Raw genomic sequence first — 16,177 nt, 5'->3', positions numbered from 1 at the left:
TGTACAGCATGAACATTTATTCATTACAAAAAATGGCTTCCAAACCATTAAAAATGAAAATCGGAATAAGAGCATAAAACGGAACAGTAACATCACAACTGTTAGGAAACATTCAAAGTATTCACAAAAAATGTTATAGTTAGCATCTTAATAAACCAGAGAAAAATCTGAGACAGTTTTACAATCGCTTCATGTCAACTACAATGGCACTGAATGAACAGATGAACAATTTTTCAGCTTTATACAGCGTTTTTTGCAACATCAACATGCCTAGTTTTTTTTTTTTTAAGTTTGCTACCTACCTGTATGTAGTAAGTGTACATAAAAGTGGCAGTCTGATTTTCCTTTTATGAATAATCTAATATACAGAATTTGGCCCTTAAGGGTTTATACCTCTTCATTTTAAATGCTTTCCGGACAATCTGCTACCAAACACGTCTGTTATAGGTGACATTAAAACTACATACATATCTACCTATGTAACATCACAGCAAAACATGATGAACAAAAAAATTACAGCATTAAAAAAAAAAAAATAAAGTTGTTGGGAGAAAGTTAAAAGTCACTGAGAATTTTGGCACATAAAAATTTTGCACACAGCCTACAGTCCTAATGTCGCAGGGGATTCAGCTGCAGTTCTGAACGGGAGACACTTGGACCTTGCTATTTTTAAAACAGCATTGCTAAAAATTCCCTTGCTAAATTTTCAAGTCTTTGTGTGTGTAATGGCTTTTAAAGCAATTTTTTTTTTTTTTTTTTACACTAGTGATCCTTGAAAAAAATGCATCTGCAAATGTCCATTTGGTGGCAACTGTGTTTCATATAGCAAAAAAAAAAAAAAAAAAAAAAAAATCACGAAAGGAAATCAAAAACAACAATCCCGGAAAAAATATATATATACACATTTATATATAAACTTAAAAACCTTGTACAAATGAGTTGTTATATATAAGATGCTTACACTAAGGGGAAAAAAAAAAACCTTTATACAATGTTTCAAGAAAAGAAGAAGAAAAAAACATTTAAAAAGGGACAACATACAGATACAACAAGCAATTTCTAAAGCAATAAATACTACTGGTCCAATAGCGTTGTGATACTTTTAATTGTTGAGTAGCGTTCCCTCCCCCAAAAAGAACAACACCATGGAACAAGGTATATTAACACATTTTTTTTAACCCTTTGTTTCTGTACATTTAAACAATAACAAGTAACATCACAATAAGGTTGTTTCACACAAGGAAGAAAAAAAAAAGAAGTAGTAGCGGCACTGCATTCGTTGTGCCCTTAAAGGTTTAAAAACCAGATGTAAAATGATTGGTTCGCAAGCTCGTATTTAATACAAATAATAAAGAACCAATGCCTCCGGCAAGGGCTGCTTCAAAATTGCTTCTTTTTTTTTTTTTTAATTTTTAAAATCAGTCTTTAAAACTAAGCTATTGGAACTACATAACAATTATGTATATATATATATTTTTTAAACGCTACAAAGACTTTAAACAGCTGTTGATAAAAATTTTGGCAGAATCATGAGGCTTTTCTCATCTACATATTTAAAAAGGAGAAATTGAAATAAGAATGGGTCAAATATTGACCAATGAACTCGATAAAACATCAACTAATGTAGCCACGTGGCACGAATTAAAAACGAAACCGAGAAACGACGACGAACAGCGGACGACAAGGAGAGGGAGAAGGGGGAAAAAAAAAAAAAAAGGAAAAAACAAAACAAAACAAAACAAATCCCAACAGAATTCAATCCCCCCAAAGGAAACCAAAAGGGCTAACGAGGCTAAAGCTATTCTAAGGACTTGGTTACGAGGGAGAGCGGCTGGGGCTGTGTCCCTGCCAGTGAGCTGTGGGAATGCAAGGAGGACGTCGAGGGCTGTGCTAGGGATGCGGCGGCGGCCGGCGGGAGGGCGGCCGGCGGGTGGTCCAGGGCCCCGTTGGGGCAGCTGGCGGCAGGCAGGGCGCCGGGCTTGCTCGCAGCGCTCTCGGCGAGGACGAGCGAGGATGGCGGCGGCATCATGACCAGGTGCGCCAGCGGGTCGGGCTTCAATGAGAGCGAGAGGGGTTGCGTTTGTTCAGTCTGTGGTTTCGAGTCTCTGGAGGGGGAGGCGAGTATGGCGGGGGAGGACGGAGGAGAGTCTAGTAAGCTTCCATCTGAAGAGGGTGGGCTGACGCAGCTGCCTTCACCTTGTATGTAGCGAACGCACTTTTTTTTTCTCCTAGAAACAGGGAGAGAGTTATCTGTGAATAAAGGGCAGAGACGCTGATGGAGACAGTTATCTAAAGCAAAGAGCTGTCAGTTAGCTACTCTGGGCTCTGCACGGGCGGCACACCGGCCCCTCGCGCCATCCTGGGGGTCTGGCGGGGTGTCCTCGGCACCGAGCCCACTCGGGAACCTCCCCTCAGCTAACAGATTTGGAAAGGATTCACCAATTGTCTCTTCGTCCCCCTCATCTTCAGGCTGCCTCCTTTCCTTAGTTATTTTAATAATCAGGAAATCAGATAAGACATTTTTGGAGCCCACTGTGCTAATCTACAAACTCGACTTTCCTCCGGGAAAAAAAGAAATAAAATTAATCCTTATAAAATAAAAGCTCTGGATAGTTGATGGTATCTCAAGATGTCCCATAACGCTGTCCAACTCAACGGGGCTATCTCTACACCTGCGTCACCTGTCGTGTCTTACGATGCACTGCCCTTGGGAGGCAAGGACGGCTGCAAACTACTGCTCATTGCTTTCTCCTCTGTTAAGAACCACACCAAATCCAGAAACGTCAGAGTCAGACAGGAAGGATATATAATAGAGAGAACGAGAGAGGGGAAATAAAAACAAAACGAACAAACAAAGCAAACAGAAGAAAAACCAGGAAAAGAACAGGATAAACAGAGTATGATCCAAAATAACAAGAATAACTGGTTGTATGGCCTGCAGGTTGTGGCTTTAAATCGACTCAGTTTTACTTTTTGTTTTAAAGGAGAGTGGTAGATTTGGGAAGCTGCTCGTCTGCATTTTGGGGAATTTTCCTCTGAGAGGCCATCCATGTTAACTCCAGAGTGGGATCCAATTTCAGTAGGTGAAGAGCACGACAACAGGTACAAAGGTGAGGAACACAGGGAGCTTATTTCACACCAGGGAATATGAAAGTCTTGCAAGAGCCGCTCATCTTCAAATAAATAAGTGACCCGACAGAGATCTTTTCTCCTCCCTCTGTCCACTTAATAATGTAAAGGAGCAATGAAAACAGATGACAGTTTCACACCATCTCTCTTGCCAAGTATATGCAAGACAATTCTAGCAGCAGGACAGAAATAATGAGGCAAACAACCACAGCATCTGGCAGAACGATGTTCAGCGGCCACCTTGAAACTAATAATGATGGCTCTCCAGCCCTCCTGTTCACAAGCACACTTTCCATGGGAAGTGCTGAACCGCTGTTACACAGCCCGAGTTACAGGACAAAGTCTGTCTAGAGCAGCTCTGCCACAAAAACTTTGGACACTCAGCTAAGCTGCGCAACGCCACCAACATGAAGGAGTAGGTTGCTCTCCCCCTCCAGTGGATACCTCACCCTAGCTCAGCAACTTCATCAGAGGAAGTGCCCGAGCATGGCACAGCAGCTGAACATCGCTGGGTGACGTTCCCCACTCACATAGGTGCCCTAGCTCCATTGCTGGTCGTCCATGTTCTCCCCTATGTATGGCAACTGCGTTTGACTTGGGTTAAACCAAGGACTGCTGTCTAGGCAATGGGGCTAAATGTTTCTCGACTGCAAGGGAGATCTAACCAGCTTGATCCTGGAGTTAAAAGATACCATCTCCCATAGCCAGAAAGGGAGCAGCAACCCCGGCACCCCGTCTTTCCACCAGCTTCAGTGAGGGACCAGTGCTGTGACATCCCTTCCTCCACAGACTCAGGTTCTGCTCTCAGGTTCTGCTCCAGGTTCCACATGGCAAGGTAAGGGGTTAGGGCTATTAGAGTTTTAACCACAGATCAATACATGCTAAAAACTAAAGACAACCATGCAACTTAAATGTTAAAAAGAAAGAAAGAAAGAAAGAAAGAAAGAAAGAAAGAAAGAAAGAAAGAAAGAAAGAAAGATAGAAGACAGCAAGTGACGGCTGTAAACCATGCTTTATTAGAGCAACGTTAAAAGACAGAAAAAAATTAATTTGGTGGGCTCAAAACAGAACCTGTTAATTCTTCTACCATCAACAAACAACACGGGAAGCCTCTGGCTCTTGGCTAAGGACAGTTCTACTGCTCCTTCTCCCCTCCCCTCTCCTCTGCCTCAGCACTTCCTAGCTTCAGCTGTGCAATGCTACCAGGGCCACAGTTCATGTTTCCACCTTCTGTACAGCTCCAGTGGCAAAGCAGAACAGTGATGATTCACCAAGGTCACTGATAATACCTGTGTGGAAAGGTGGGTTTTCACAATTTGGAGACTGCAGGGCTCACCCCCCTCCTCAAATTAAAATAATTTGCAAGCAGAGACCCAAGCTCTGCCTGCCTCATTGATGGTTGTCCAGAAGCCATTCAACTGGATTGCTCTGAACCTACAAGGCAGTTAATTATTTCACTGGAGGCAGTTTGAATCTAGTATGCCAAAAATTCAAACTGATTTTTTTAATACTGTTTAAGTTCTATGGCCTGAGAGGAAGAGTTCCAACGGCAGACTCCCAAAGCAGACTTAAACAAGGTCTACCTGACTTTCTGACTCTGCAGAGTTAACAACCTTTTTAAAACTAAACCCACTGGTCTGCTACCTGAAGTAATTTTCCTTTGACTAGGATTAAGGGAGCAGATTGCTGCTTCTGCTTCTGTTGTACATTAAACTCTTTAACAGTGTGGCCACTTTTAGTCTGAAAAGCCATTTACTTAAATCATGATGGCTCAAGGGGGGGACATTTCTCCAGCCTGTGCCATTCCCACCATGCGTTATCTGTGGTCATGTACGTGTCAGGGTTAGGTGGGACAGAATGCATAGATGGTAAAACCCCAAACCCTGCAAGCCAGAAGTTCACCCAGAAGTGAACACCACCAGGCAACTCCGGTGAAGGGGAATAAGTAAACATCCAAGGAACTCTTTGTGCCTCAGTTTTGCTCTCCTAAAAGTGAGAACAAAAATACTATATATCCCCCTCAGAAGCACTCGTGAGGATTATTCACTTGTGCGGATTATTCACTTGTGCATCACTCTGAAAGCGTGAACTGTTACATCATTCTGGCAAACACCAACAGACCTGACCCGGCTCGTGTTGCCCTTGAAACTAGCCCCAGGACAGCATCGGGAAACCTGTGATGCTGCAATTGCCATGAGTGAAAGCCACAGGGGATGACAAGGGTTTATTCAGTTGCCGTGAGCAAAGATGTCTCAGTTTCTATTGTAGTAGCAAACTGCACATCTTTAGCACCTACCTAAGATGCGCTACAAAATGCTACCATGCTAGCAAATGCAGTGTTATAATCGTTAGGACCAGAACTAGGAGAGAAATGCTCTAATACCTAGTGATAAAATGCCTCCATGCATTAAAAAAAAACACAAACAAAAAACACCAAACAAAAAAAGCAGCTGACTCTATATCAGTAAGTCTAAAGCTATCAGCTACACCACCGAAGTCGTCTCTGATGTGCTGCTGCAAAGATTTCTGATCAAAATCTGGCATAAGTTAAGAGAGGGCTTATGCTTCACATGTAACCTAAGCACTGTACAGACAGAATGAAAAGTCCCCTTGCTCATAAAATGTAGTTTTAAAAGTATGCTCTTTACTTAAGCAGCTAGGGAAAGATAAAGCGACACAAACATGATGTGCCCCTGGTTCTGGTGCTTGGCATACAGAACCTGACATGCTTCAAATACTCTATCTCTAGACTACACAGGTATCTGCTGACAATGTGTAGTGAACTAACCACAGAATAAAGCCTAATTAAACACAGCATTCGAGTCTTTGACTAGCGTGAGACTCGAGCCTCCTGACCCAGTGAAGTGGCTACCCAGCTCTTGTGGACTGACCTCTTCCTGCTTTAAGCAACTGCTGCTTTCAAAGCTTGTTTAATATACATACTGGTACTGGTATTTAAGACCCCAACACCCGGTACTAGCATGCCTCGAATGGGACAATATGCAATCTGTTGAAGACATTTCTGGTGCCTTAGCTGGTATTTTGACATACATCACCACCCTCAATCCGTGTTTTCCTCAACACTAAGCACAAACAAGACTGCGTGCATACACAAAATACGATGGACGTCTGATCTACATTCTAAATGAGATGGAGCACATGGGACTGGCATGAGTAAGAGGGGAAAATGTGGGAGAGGAATCACTACACACAGAGTGTGGTTTGGGTTGGAATACCTACCATCACAATATTCCAAATTCAAAGACTGCTTGTATCAGAACAAAGAAACAACAAATTTAACCAAATGCGATCATATAAGGAAAAAGGAATGAGAAAAGAACTACTCGGTATCCCTCCACCAAGAAAGAAGTACGTACTGAGTTATACATGGAATTAAACTCCAGTAGAACATGGGCTGTCGAAATTTGGGCTCTCTGATGTCTTTCATCTCCTTTTAATGCTGGAAACTGTCCTACTAAAGTTGTAATTAGTTTTGTCTAAAGCTCAGGTGTTTACAGCTCACTTGTTGGGATAAAATGGGAAAAAATGTATTTTTGGAATCAGAAAAAAAAAAAGACATCAGATCATTTAAAAAACTGATATCTACATAAACCTTACCGAGGCTTAGAAGCCTACAGGTAGCTATTTAATTTTGCAGATAACACCAAAAAAAATGAGTACAATATAAGCTGTAAACACTGGCTTTTACATCTCTAATCATGAGAAAAACACTAGTGCTGCAGATCCCAGAACCTTTTTAAAAAGCCTTTGGAGGCAGCGGACATAGACCCAAATGAAAGACAAAATATAAATGTCCGGCTAAACATTCATTTTGCTGACAATCTGGAAAAAAATAATAAAAGAAGCCAAAAAACTGCCAGCTTTAAGGACTTGAAGTTTTCTTGTTCCCAGTTCTACCACCAGGGAGAGGTTATTGGTAAAGAAAGAGAGAAAATGGCATTAAATTAGCAGGAAATTCCAAAGATCAAAGATTATTAGCAATTGATGCTGTGGGAGAGAGAAAGGTGGGGAGTGGGGGAAAAAAGATTAAAAAAATAAAATCACACAAATGCACTAAGAGGACAGATTGCTTTTATTTCCCCAAAGGCCTAATGGGTAGTATTATACCTGCACGGTTTGCACCATAAACTCTGTCGGTCAAGCCCGAACAATGCCCGACACTTCTTTGGAGTATTTGCATCTGTTAGCATAAGGTAAACACAAAAAATACAACACAATGGTGGATAGAGCTCATTTGGACTGCGTCATCTTAGCTACAGCTACATTTAGCTTTCAATCACCTTAGTTTTATTTGGTAATCTCCCCTCATACCAAGGGCAGGAAAGAAAACAGGACTTTCACAGTAAGCCAAAAGAAAACCAAGAAAAATCTCCGACACGGCCATGCGTCTGTCCGGTGTCAGTACCGTGCTCAATGCCGTGTTATCAAGGGCTTTGGGAGTGACTTTCCTTGGGTGGAGGCTTGGAGGGCAGAAGCGTGGTTGAGCCACGGATCAGATGGGCTTAAAGGCTGATGCTGTTTTACAGTGGGTTTTTGGCTAGTAGGTGCAAAGAGGAAGGCAAAAAAAAGACCAACAACGAAAAAAAAAAGCAAAACCCTTTCAGAGAGATGATAACTCATGGCAGTATCCCACTCCCTTGTGTCTTCTAGATCACAACACAGAGCTACAAAGCAACAAGGCAGGAAAAAAAAGGGGAAAGTACCAAATAAACCAGCTGCAAATCAGCCATAGCGAGTCTGGGAAAACTATACACACCTGCAGGGGCCGCACCAGTTATTCTGTTGATCAAGGCCAAAGCGCGCTCGGCATTTCTTAGGAGCGCTCAGGTCTGAATGAGTTCAAGAAAAGCGAGCAGAAAAGGGAGAGAGGAAAAAAAGAAAAGGGGAGAGGGGGGGAGAGAGAGAGAGGAAGAGAGAAAAGGGGAGAAAAAAGAGAAAGATAAAAATAAGGAAAAAATAAAAATAAAAAAGGGAATAAAAATCAATGTCCTTGTTATTAATTGCAAAATATTGACTTTTGATTTAAAAGTTAAAAAAAAGTGATAATCACATTTTTATTCAACTCTTGAGATTAGCTGTTGCAATTAAAGCTGCAGTATCCCTTTATAAAGGACTGTTTCTTTCCCTTTTAAAAGAGCAGGTAGAGGAAAGTGATTGTGGCTGGTCTGGCAGGATGTTTCAGGCAAGATTCATTTGGGCTGGGTTTTTTTATTCTCTTTTTTGAGAAGGGGGGGAAAAAAGGAAGAAAAGAAGCTGAGTATGGAAGTTAGATCCTGAACATGCTTTTTTCTTCAACTCAGATACAAAATAAAAATAAGAGGAAAAAAAAAAAGGAAATTGTATCTCCTGGGATAATGCAGCTTTTGGAATAACATTCAATTTATTTGTTTTTATTAACTTGTATTTAAAAGAATGGATAAGAATAAGCAGATTGCGGAATGAGTATATTAGTATCAGCCAGAAAATAAAACATAAAGCATGGCAAGGTGCTGAGTTAGTACAGCTAGTGAATTGCAATGAATAGGCTTGAGCAGAAAGGAAAAAAAAAAATCCAAAACTAAAATAATAATAAAAAAATGCAAATGCATGCTAATGTGAGAAGACTTAGTGGGAGCCATGAAAAATGCCATTAGATTAAGGAGGTTCATTACTGACTTGCTTCCATTCTTTATCAGTCTCTTTAAAGAAATACTGCATATTCAATTTGCACAGTTAGTACAACTCTTGCGTTATTTTTACCGTATTACTGTTTTAATAGCAATTGTTACAAAAATGAAAAACAAAATTAAAAAATACTGTCAAACATATAATAAATATAAAGATATATAGATAATAAATACTATCAAAACGTGTGGATGGTATTTTTTTCTTAATGTCATAAGTGTTTAATGTTAAAATCTATAATGGCAGGAAAAAAAATTAAAAAGCAGTTTATAAACTATTTTAAATGACTCAAAATGACGTTAGCACCTGTAATCGGAGGAAGTGAAAGGCAAGGATTTAGGAAACATTCGCTGTGTTCTGAAAAAAAAGAACAAATTATACAAAGGCTTCAAAAAAACTAAGTCAGGGCTTCTTCAAAATTGACTATGAGATTGCCTATGCAGTATTTCTAATTTCCTATATAGAATGGCAAACCTCCTTAATTTAAAATGGGTGCGATTTACCACTGTAAGGCATGCATCAGAACATACGGGTACAGCCCAAATTAATACCAAACACATACATACGTACGTACACGCACACACATATGCGTCAAATAAGCAGACAACTATATAAACGATGGCATAGGCATTACAACTACGGCTCTGCAGTTAAAGGCTTTGCAATTACTACGTACAAATTCAACTAACGTCACAAGAGGCTCTTACATGCAATGGCTTGGTTACTAGTTTTAGAAGGGCAATAACGTGTAAATAATTAGAGTGCATTAAAAAAAAAAGGCTGCCTAGTATAGGGACCGGCTCCCCGTGAGGCCAGGAGACTCGTACCCACCTCCCCCGTACCTAGGAGCGTCACAGCAGGATTGCCACACTTCCACTAAGCAAGAGATTTAGACTTCTTTTTACTTACCATTGGTCTCTCCTGGCTGCTTATCCCTTTTCCTCTTCTTCTTCTTTCCCTGCAGGAAACATACACAAACAAGAAGGATTAAAAAAAAAAACCCAAAACATGTCTCCTTGCAAGACAGCACTGAGCGATGGGGCTGCGGCTGGTGGGGGAAGCTCCCTAGGGAGGACACCGAAGTACAGTGCCGGCTCGATCCCGGTGCAGGGAGGCGTGGGGGGCCCCAAGGGGATGCTTGCACCCCAGGGATGGCTCTGCCTGCCCGCCCCATGCCTTTTCAGACAGCCTCGCTGCAGCCCCCCCCCCCCCCCCAACACTAACACCCACCAAAGCCATAAGCAGCTGGGGAGGGGGCAGAATGACTTGCAAGATGCTTCTTTTGAGATAAGATTATCATCAAGACAGAAACATTGACACTTGTACACTCCTGCTTCAAAAAAAATCATTCCTGGTCATGTTTCTGTGGGGTGGCAAGGGGAAGAAGGGGCAACAGCAGAGATTCAAGGTGAGAGAGTCCATGAGTGAGGTCAGATTGAGCCCCTGGAGTTCCTCAGCACCCAAAACTGACCGTTAAAGCAGATGAGGAAGCCACAGTAATGAGCAAAACCTACCCAGGTTTATAAGTGCACTGACAACTTACGAAGCAAAGCCAGGAAGAGAAAAAAAATCCAGATATAACTAAGACACTTCCCACATTTTGCTCTATCACAAGAAAAAATCACCAGTAACGTTTTGCTAAACTGCGTCACTTTCCCAAATACTGTCCCACAAGATGATGCAATTTGTTACGGTTTCTGACTGGAGGGAGAAAGGCCCTTTCTCCATTTCCCTTCAGCAGTGTGGGAGAGGACATGACCAGGAGCCCGACTTCTGTGGAAACCCAATGCTCGTTTTCCAAGAGAAGAGCATGGCTCAAAAGAAAAGAGCGATTTTCTAAGAAAACTTTTCTAACACTGCGCTACAGGGTTTGCAGAGCAGCACAAAAAGGTCAGTGCAAGGGGACAGAGTAACTTCATTTTCACAGCTCCCCAGATGCTAAAAGCAATCACTTTTGGGCCAGCAATGTCAACTACGAACAGCACAGAGATCCCTGCTTTTGAAGATACGGTACTAAGAGAAGTTGGTGAAAAGACACCAGGCCAGCAGTCCCTTGTGGTCAAAAGAGAACAAACATGTCTTGGAAAAAGAAATCTCACAGCACTTTTGAACGGCTGGACATATCTGTGGGGAAGCCAAGAGATTCTCCCACACGGTGGACATCTTTCTCAGTAGGTTGGTCTGGCTCCCAGCTAAATGGTTAAGATTGGGCTTCAGCTTGGGACATCCACTATAACATTTGGGACGCTCACTATGATACATTCCCTGGAATGTATTGGTAAAAAATTCCCCCAACATGAATGTTGGATTTTGATTTGTTGTTGTCATATTTTTCCGCCCGAAAAGCTGGCTTTCTGGCACGGGGCTTCTGTACTCATTCCCCCTTGCTTACTCAGGGTTACAAACTGCCACCCTGCTGTCCAGGCTACGACAACCACAGTCTTGTTCACAAGAGCCTTCTGGCGGTGGAAAAAGCTGTGTGCACCGTCAATTTTAAAAGATTTTTAAACAACGTGCACATAATCCTGTGGCCTGGATGCTGCTGAGAAATCACCTCCGACACCTCTGAGGTCATTTTGGGGAATATGGAAAGTTGTTGCTCTGAGTCAATTGCTACAGCAACCATCACTCTAACTTGACAGGAAGACAAGATAGACAAGCATTGCTCCTAAAGCTCCCTGAGAAAAAAATAGGGAAAAACATGGTATCTTGAAGTCCACATATCACATAAAGATACAAGGGGCTCAGACTGCTCCACCTATATTGATCTAGATTGACAGTAACTCTGTGAAAGTCAGTGAATTTTTTCCAGGTTTATAACAACGTAACCAAAACCAGACAATTGCCTCAGGACCATAAGCCTGATTTCTATTTAACCTCAAGGAGGCCACTTGCATAATTAACAGACTGCATCTTGTGGCAAATTTGCTTAATTTTTGCAGTACATTTGGGAATTCAAGGGCTATACCAATCTGAGACTTTATAACTTCTTCACACAAGGGCCAGCCAGAACGGAGGTCAGGAGCCACCTGCCCTTTACAAACTCTTCAAGCCAGGTATTAAAGTACTATAAACCCTTTAGGGAGCAATCTGTTAAAAATGGCCATTTTTAACAGCATACAGGAATGTCAGCCAGGGACCAGGAATTTCTGGTTCCTTTTCAACACAAGCTTTGAAAACTGTTCCTAACAAAGAACTGACAGAGGTCCCACTAACTTCTTTTACACCCTTTTCAAAGGAAATAGAGAGAAGAGTCACCTGGCTTCCTTGTTCAATTTCTGTGCTACGAGAAGATATTTGATTACGTAGCTAAATTAATACATGGACTTAAGAAAAGAATTATGGCAGCAGTTTTTCAAGTACTCTGCAGAAGACACCGTTTTGCCTTTGCCTCCCATTGTCCTCCTAAGACTTGAACAGATGGTCTGTAACATTTTCCATCATCGTACTATACTAATTCTTAGGCTGCAAGTAAAGGTGAATGTAAATACTTGCTAACTGTTTTGGCAGCTCCCTCTACAGAGTCAAACCAACATGGGTTTTGACAGGACTGCAGAGTTCTTTGGTACTAATTTTCTAGACAAGTGGCAGGCGAGGTGACTAGACCCTTACATACTTCTGAGTCCAGCACTCAGCGCTGCTTAACATCTTATATTAGATCTCAGGAAAAGCAAATGTGCCTTGTGACATCAACAAGCCACGAGGGATTCCCTGAATCCTCTTCTCTTATTTAAGAGCAGGTTGAAAGCTGCGTTTCTTGAATGTACTGCTCCTATTTCTGAAGACCTGGGCTACAGCTGGCCTCTTCCTCGTGCCTGATGTGAGATGCCTAACAATTTAACCATTTCAAGCAGTCCAAATGCACTCCCCTTCTAGATGCGTGAAGGGCTTGAGACCCGATGAAAAGCCGAGGGAGGAGGGGAACTCTGAACGGACCAGGAGAGGAAAAATAAATAAATCCTGTGGATGATGCAATCGTGTGATGCCAAGGTACCAGTTCTGCTCAGGCAGGAAGGTTCCCCCTGAAGGTCACTTGGGGGTACAGCATCAAGCCGCTGGGAAAGCACCGGCTTTCTCATCCTGTCCTTTTTAGCTTGAGAAGAAAGGATTTCTCAGTGCTCACATGGTGAGGACAAAAGTAAAAGGTCCTAAACACTGAAGGCTTTGTACATGCCCATCTGTTGGCGCAGTCACTGCGCAGAATGAGCATTCCTGAAACCTCAGTTGAGCCTATACTCCCTTTTGAACACCCAAGAAGACGATACTGCACAGTGTCGAGGAACTACCTCAAGCCTATGGTCTGACAGTCTCAGGCCAGACTATGCCCAAAAGAAAAGGAAAATGTGTTTAAGCAGCAGTACCGCATCGGGCTTAACAAGGTCTCCTCTGAGGAGCACGCACAGCTACATCTGCAGTGGTGAACAAAGGAGGGAGCGAGGCAGAGCCCAACGGAAAGAAAAGATGATCAAGAAAGAACAGAAGGATTTGAGAAGATGTCCTTAAGTACATATTGCTAAATAAATGAACATGTGTATTCTCCACTGCTGAAATGGTGGAAGAGCGTAGAGAGCTGCTGCTGCTGCTCTAGGCTTCGCTGCAGACTCTGAACTGGTTTCTTCCCATCTGTACACATAAAAGCGCAGATTCTCATAGAGGTAAACATTCCCATATACAAAGGACACAGTTTATGTGATTTACGGCAAAATAGGATATATACGGTAAAATAGGCAGTGATGATGATGATGATGGAAGAGACAGACTTCAATAAAAACAAAATGCATAACACTATACATAACTGACATCAATCTTACAGCTGCTGGTCCCCAAACGTGCAGAGAAGTCTGCCTGGAAGGTAGGGAGCACGGTTTGTTCCAGAGTTAGAGACGTTGAAAGTTTTAGGTGATTTTTATTTACATTAAAAAAAAAAATAATCAAGATGCTGCTATAATCCTATTAAAGAGGGTTTAGAGCTCCCACCAATCCACAAATCTGTCAAGAATTTATGGGTTTAGGCTTGCGAACACTTACTACCAGATGCACTGCTAACCCTTCATGGAAGAAGGGGTTATATACTACTAGTAAGTGGTTACAACGCTGGCCTTATGTTCATAACAGATAGAAAATTCTACCACTTCTAGCTATAAAACAGGCTTTCTGAAAGGCAGAGGGGGGAATCAATCTTAAAAACACTCCATGAATTGATCACAAACTCCAAAACACTTCTTAAAAAATGAGGACGGGGAAAGATAACATGGCCATGAAAAAGCAAAACATAATTGAAATATAGAACAGTAGAGCGTGGAATAATTCATTTAACCCCACTTGAGAGTAAGACTTTCAAACAAGTCACACTTTTGGTTTTGCCAGTCCTTCTCTGAAGCTAGGATAAGTCATTCTTCCACTTTCCACTATACTCTCACACAGATAAGCACAAGACACTAATTATCCATCTTTTTGGTGGAAAGGAGAGGAGCCATACTAGGGAAATTTTTAATTTTGTTTTAAAAAATGAAATTTAAAATGACCAGCAAGCCAAACAGCATTTCCAGATGCTGGTAAAAGTGAAGGCAAGAGTTTCTTCACAGAGCTCTACTGTCATGCCCCAATTCTAACCTTTTACTAGTCCCAGCCAGGAAGCCTCTTTCAAGTGGAGGGCTAGGAATTATCCCCAATAGTTTTAGCATCGCACAGGGAAGCGTCCGTTGTTGTTACCAGATTGGGATCCTGAGGCACGCTTTCCAAGTAGTGCTTGTGTGCAATGTGTGGTCGTAGTTGAGCAGGTCACATATACATTTCTACAAGCTCTACTACTAAAAAAATTTCCACCTACATAGGAACCTACATAGTTATCCCGTGCAGACCAGCCTGGGTACAGCTGCATATGAAGCTGTCGTTCCTTTCTTGCTAGTTCATAGTATTTCGCTTGTTCTTCTCTGGATAACGCGTGCCACTGAGGTGAAGAAAAGAGAAAAAGACAAAATAAAAAGCACAAGTGGGTTTTTTTAAGCGCGTTAACAGCAGCGTCTATTATTTTTATATAAATACAGCGAGAGTTTATTTTTATTAAAAAAGAGATAAAAACAGATGATCTGGCATGCTGCCATTCATATTTTATTTATAACTCCAGATTATAACTCCAGTAAACTCAACTGAGTCACAACTTATAATTTACGTTCACTCAACCCCTTTTTGTCCTGATGAGAGAGGAGAATTAAGAGAACTAAACAAAAACAAGAGAGCAGGAGAGAGGGTCCAGAAGCTGAACCACTTGTCGTGAGCCAGATCTCAGTTACAGATTTACAGAAGGTCTCCCCCTCCCTTCCCCACTGGCACCCCCTCTCCTCTCCTGGCTCTCACAGGTGCTGATACTGGTACTGTACTTCCCAAAGGCTTTTTCCTTCCCCATTTACTTTTCTGCCTGTTTCTAGGACAAAATAAGAACTTTGAGATTTTTCCATCCCCAGGTGATGGAAACAACATTGAAATAACACTGCTATTAACTCCCCCCCTTCCTTGTGAATGACCCCACTAGCAAAAAGTGTCTGCAAAAACAAAAAACAAAAGAAGGCCTTCGGTTTAGTTACTTCCCTATCTATTACCAAAAGAACAGGAAAACATGGTGATTCAGAAGGTTGCAACTCCCCTTCTCTGCAAGCAGCGTGAATCCTACCAAGTTTCAGTCCCTGTGTGGGCTTCTCCCTTGTTACCTACCCTTCGACCAAGGATTTGGTTGATGGCTGCGCTCTCTTTCAATGTGCATTCTGCTACAACTTTTGCTCTCATTTCCTTCATATACAACATAAATGCATTAAGAGGTTTCTTTATGTGTGGCTTCTTTTTCTCTTCTTCTTTTTTGGAGTCCTGATGTTTTCTGAAGGGTAAAGATACAACAGACATAAACCTCACAGTGAGAACTCTTGTGAATTTATTAAATTAATCCCCTCAATCCCTCTAGCATTAATCCTCAGAAATTAGTCTCTAAAAAGAGGACCAGAAGGTTCTCTAGGGCCTTCACCCTGGCTGCTGTATGAGAACAGTTTTAAGAGCATTATAAGATAACCTATCTCATATTTACACAATATCACCAAGTACCCTCTCAGCTCCTAGAAGAACCTCAGAAGGACATGGGCACTCAGGAAAATGGGTTCATGGGGAGGGCTTGTGAGCATGATGGTAGAGGAAATAATTACACCCCATCATCACTGGGAACTGAAATGCTGTCTTTCTGCTTCACCTGTGAAATGAAAGGCAAGAGGCACCAGAAGCACTAGGGGCAGAGGTAGACCAGGGCTCTCCTCGGTTCAAACCTGAACTTGATACCAGCTCTCTTTGCAGCTTTGAACAAGCCATTTATGCTCTGATT

At 41.9% G+C, this 16,177-nt stretch overlaps 1 protein-coding gene across 23 annotated transcripts in view; it reads right to left on the bottom strand.

The window, feature by feature from the left end:
* Positions 1 to 889: 889 nt before the first annotated feature.
* TCF7L2 (transcription factor 7 like 2) overlaps positions 890 to 16,177 on the bottom strand; it is a 181,099-nt gene continuing 165,811 nt past the window's right edge. For 3 of the 23 annotated variants that reach the window (XM_076339041.1, XM_076339042.1, XM_076339043.1), the window contains exons 9-13: positions 15,526 to 15,685; positions 14,657 to 14,764; positions 9,724 to 9,772; positions 9,121 to 9,171; positions 2,076 to 2,228 (exon numbers count right to left, since the gene is read on the bottom strand). In XM_076339041.1, the coding sequence (XP_076195156.1) occupies positions 2,149 to 2,228; positions 9,121 to 9,171; positions 9,724 to 9,772; positions 14,657 to 14,764; positions 15,526 to 15,685 (448 nt within the window). In that variant the 3' untranslated portion in view covers positions 2,076 to 2,148. Of the gene's footprint in view, positions 2,229 to 7,256; positions 7,331 to 7,906; positions 7,980 to 9,120; positions 9,172 to 9,723; positions 9,773 to 14,644; positions 14,765 to 15,525; positions 15,686 to 16,177 lie in introns of those variants that run through there. The other 20 variants (XM_076339044.1, XM_076339045.1, XM_076339046.1 and 17 more) reach the window with 18 other exon arrangements.

This window comes from Aptenodytes patagonicus, chromosome 5 (genome assembly GCF_965638725.1).
Source record: "Aptenodytes patagonicus chromosome 5, bAptPat1.pri.cur, whole genome shotgun sequence".
Lineage (NCBI taxonomy): Eukaryota > Metazoa > Chordata > Aves > Sphenisciformes > Spheniscidae > Aptenodytes > Aptenodytes patagonicus.
Note: the sequence above shows the minus strand (reverse complement) of the source record. Positions and strands in the feature narration are given on the sequence as shown.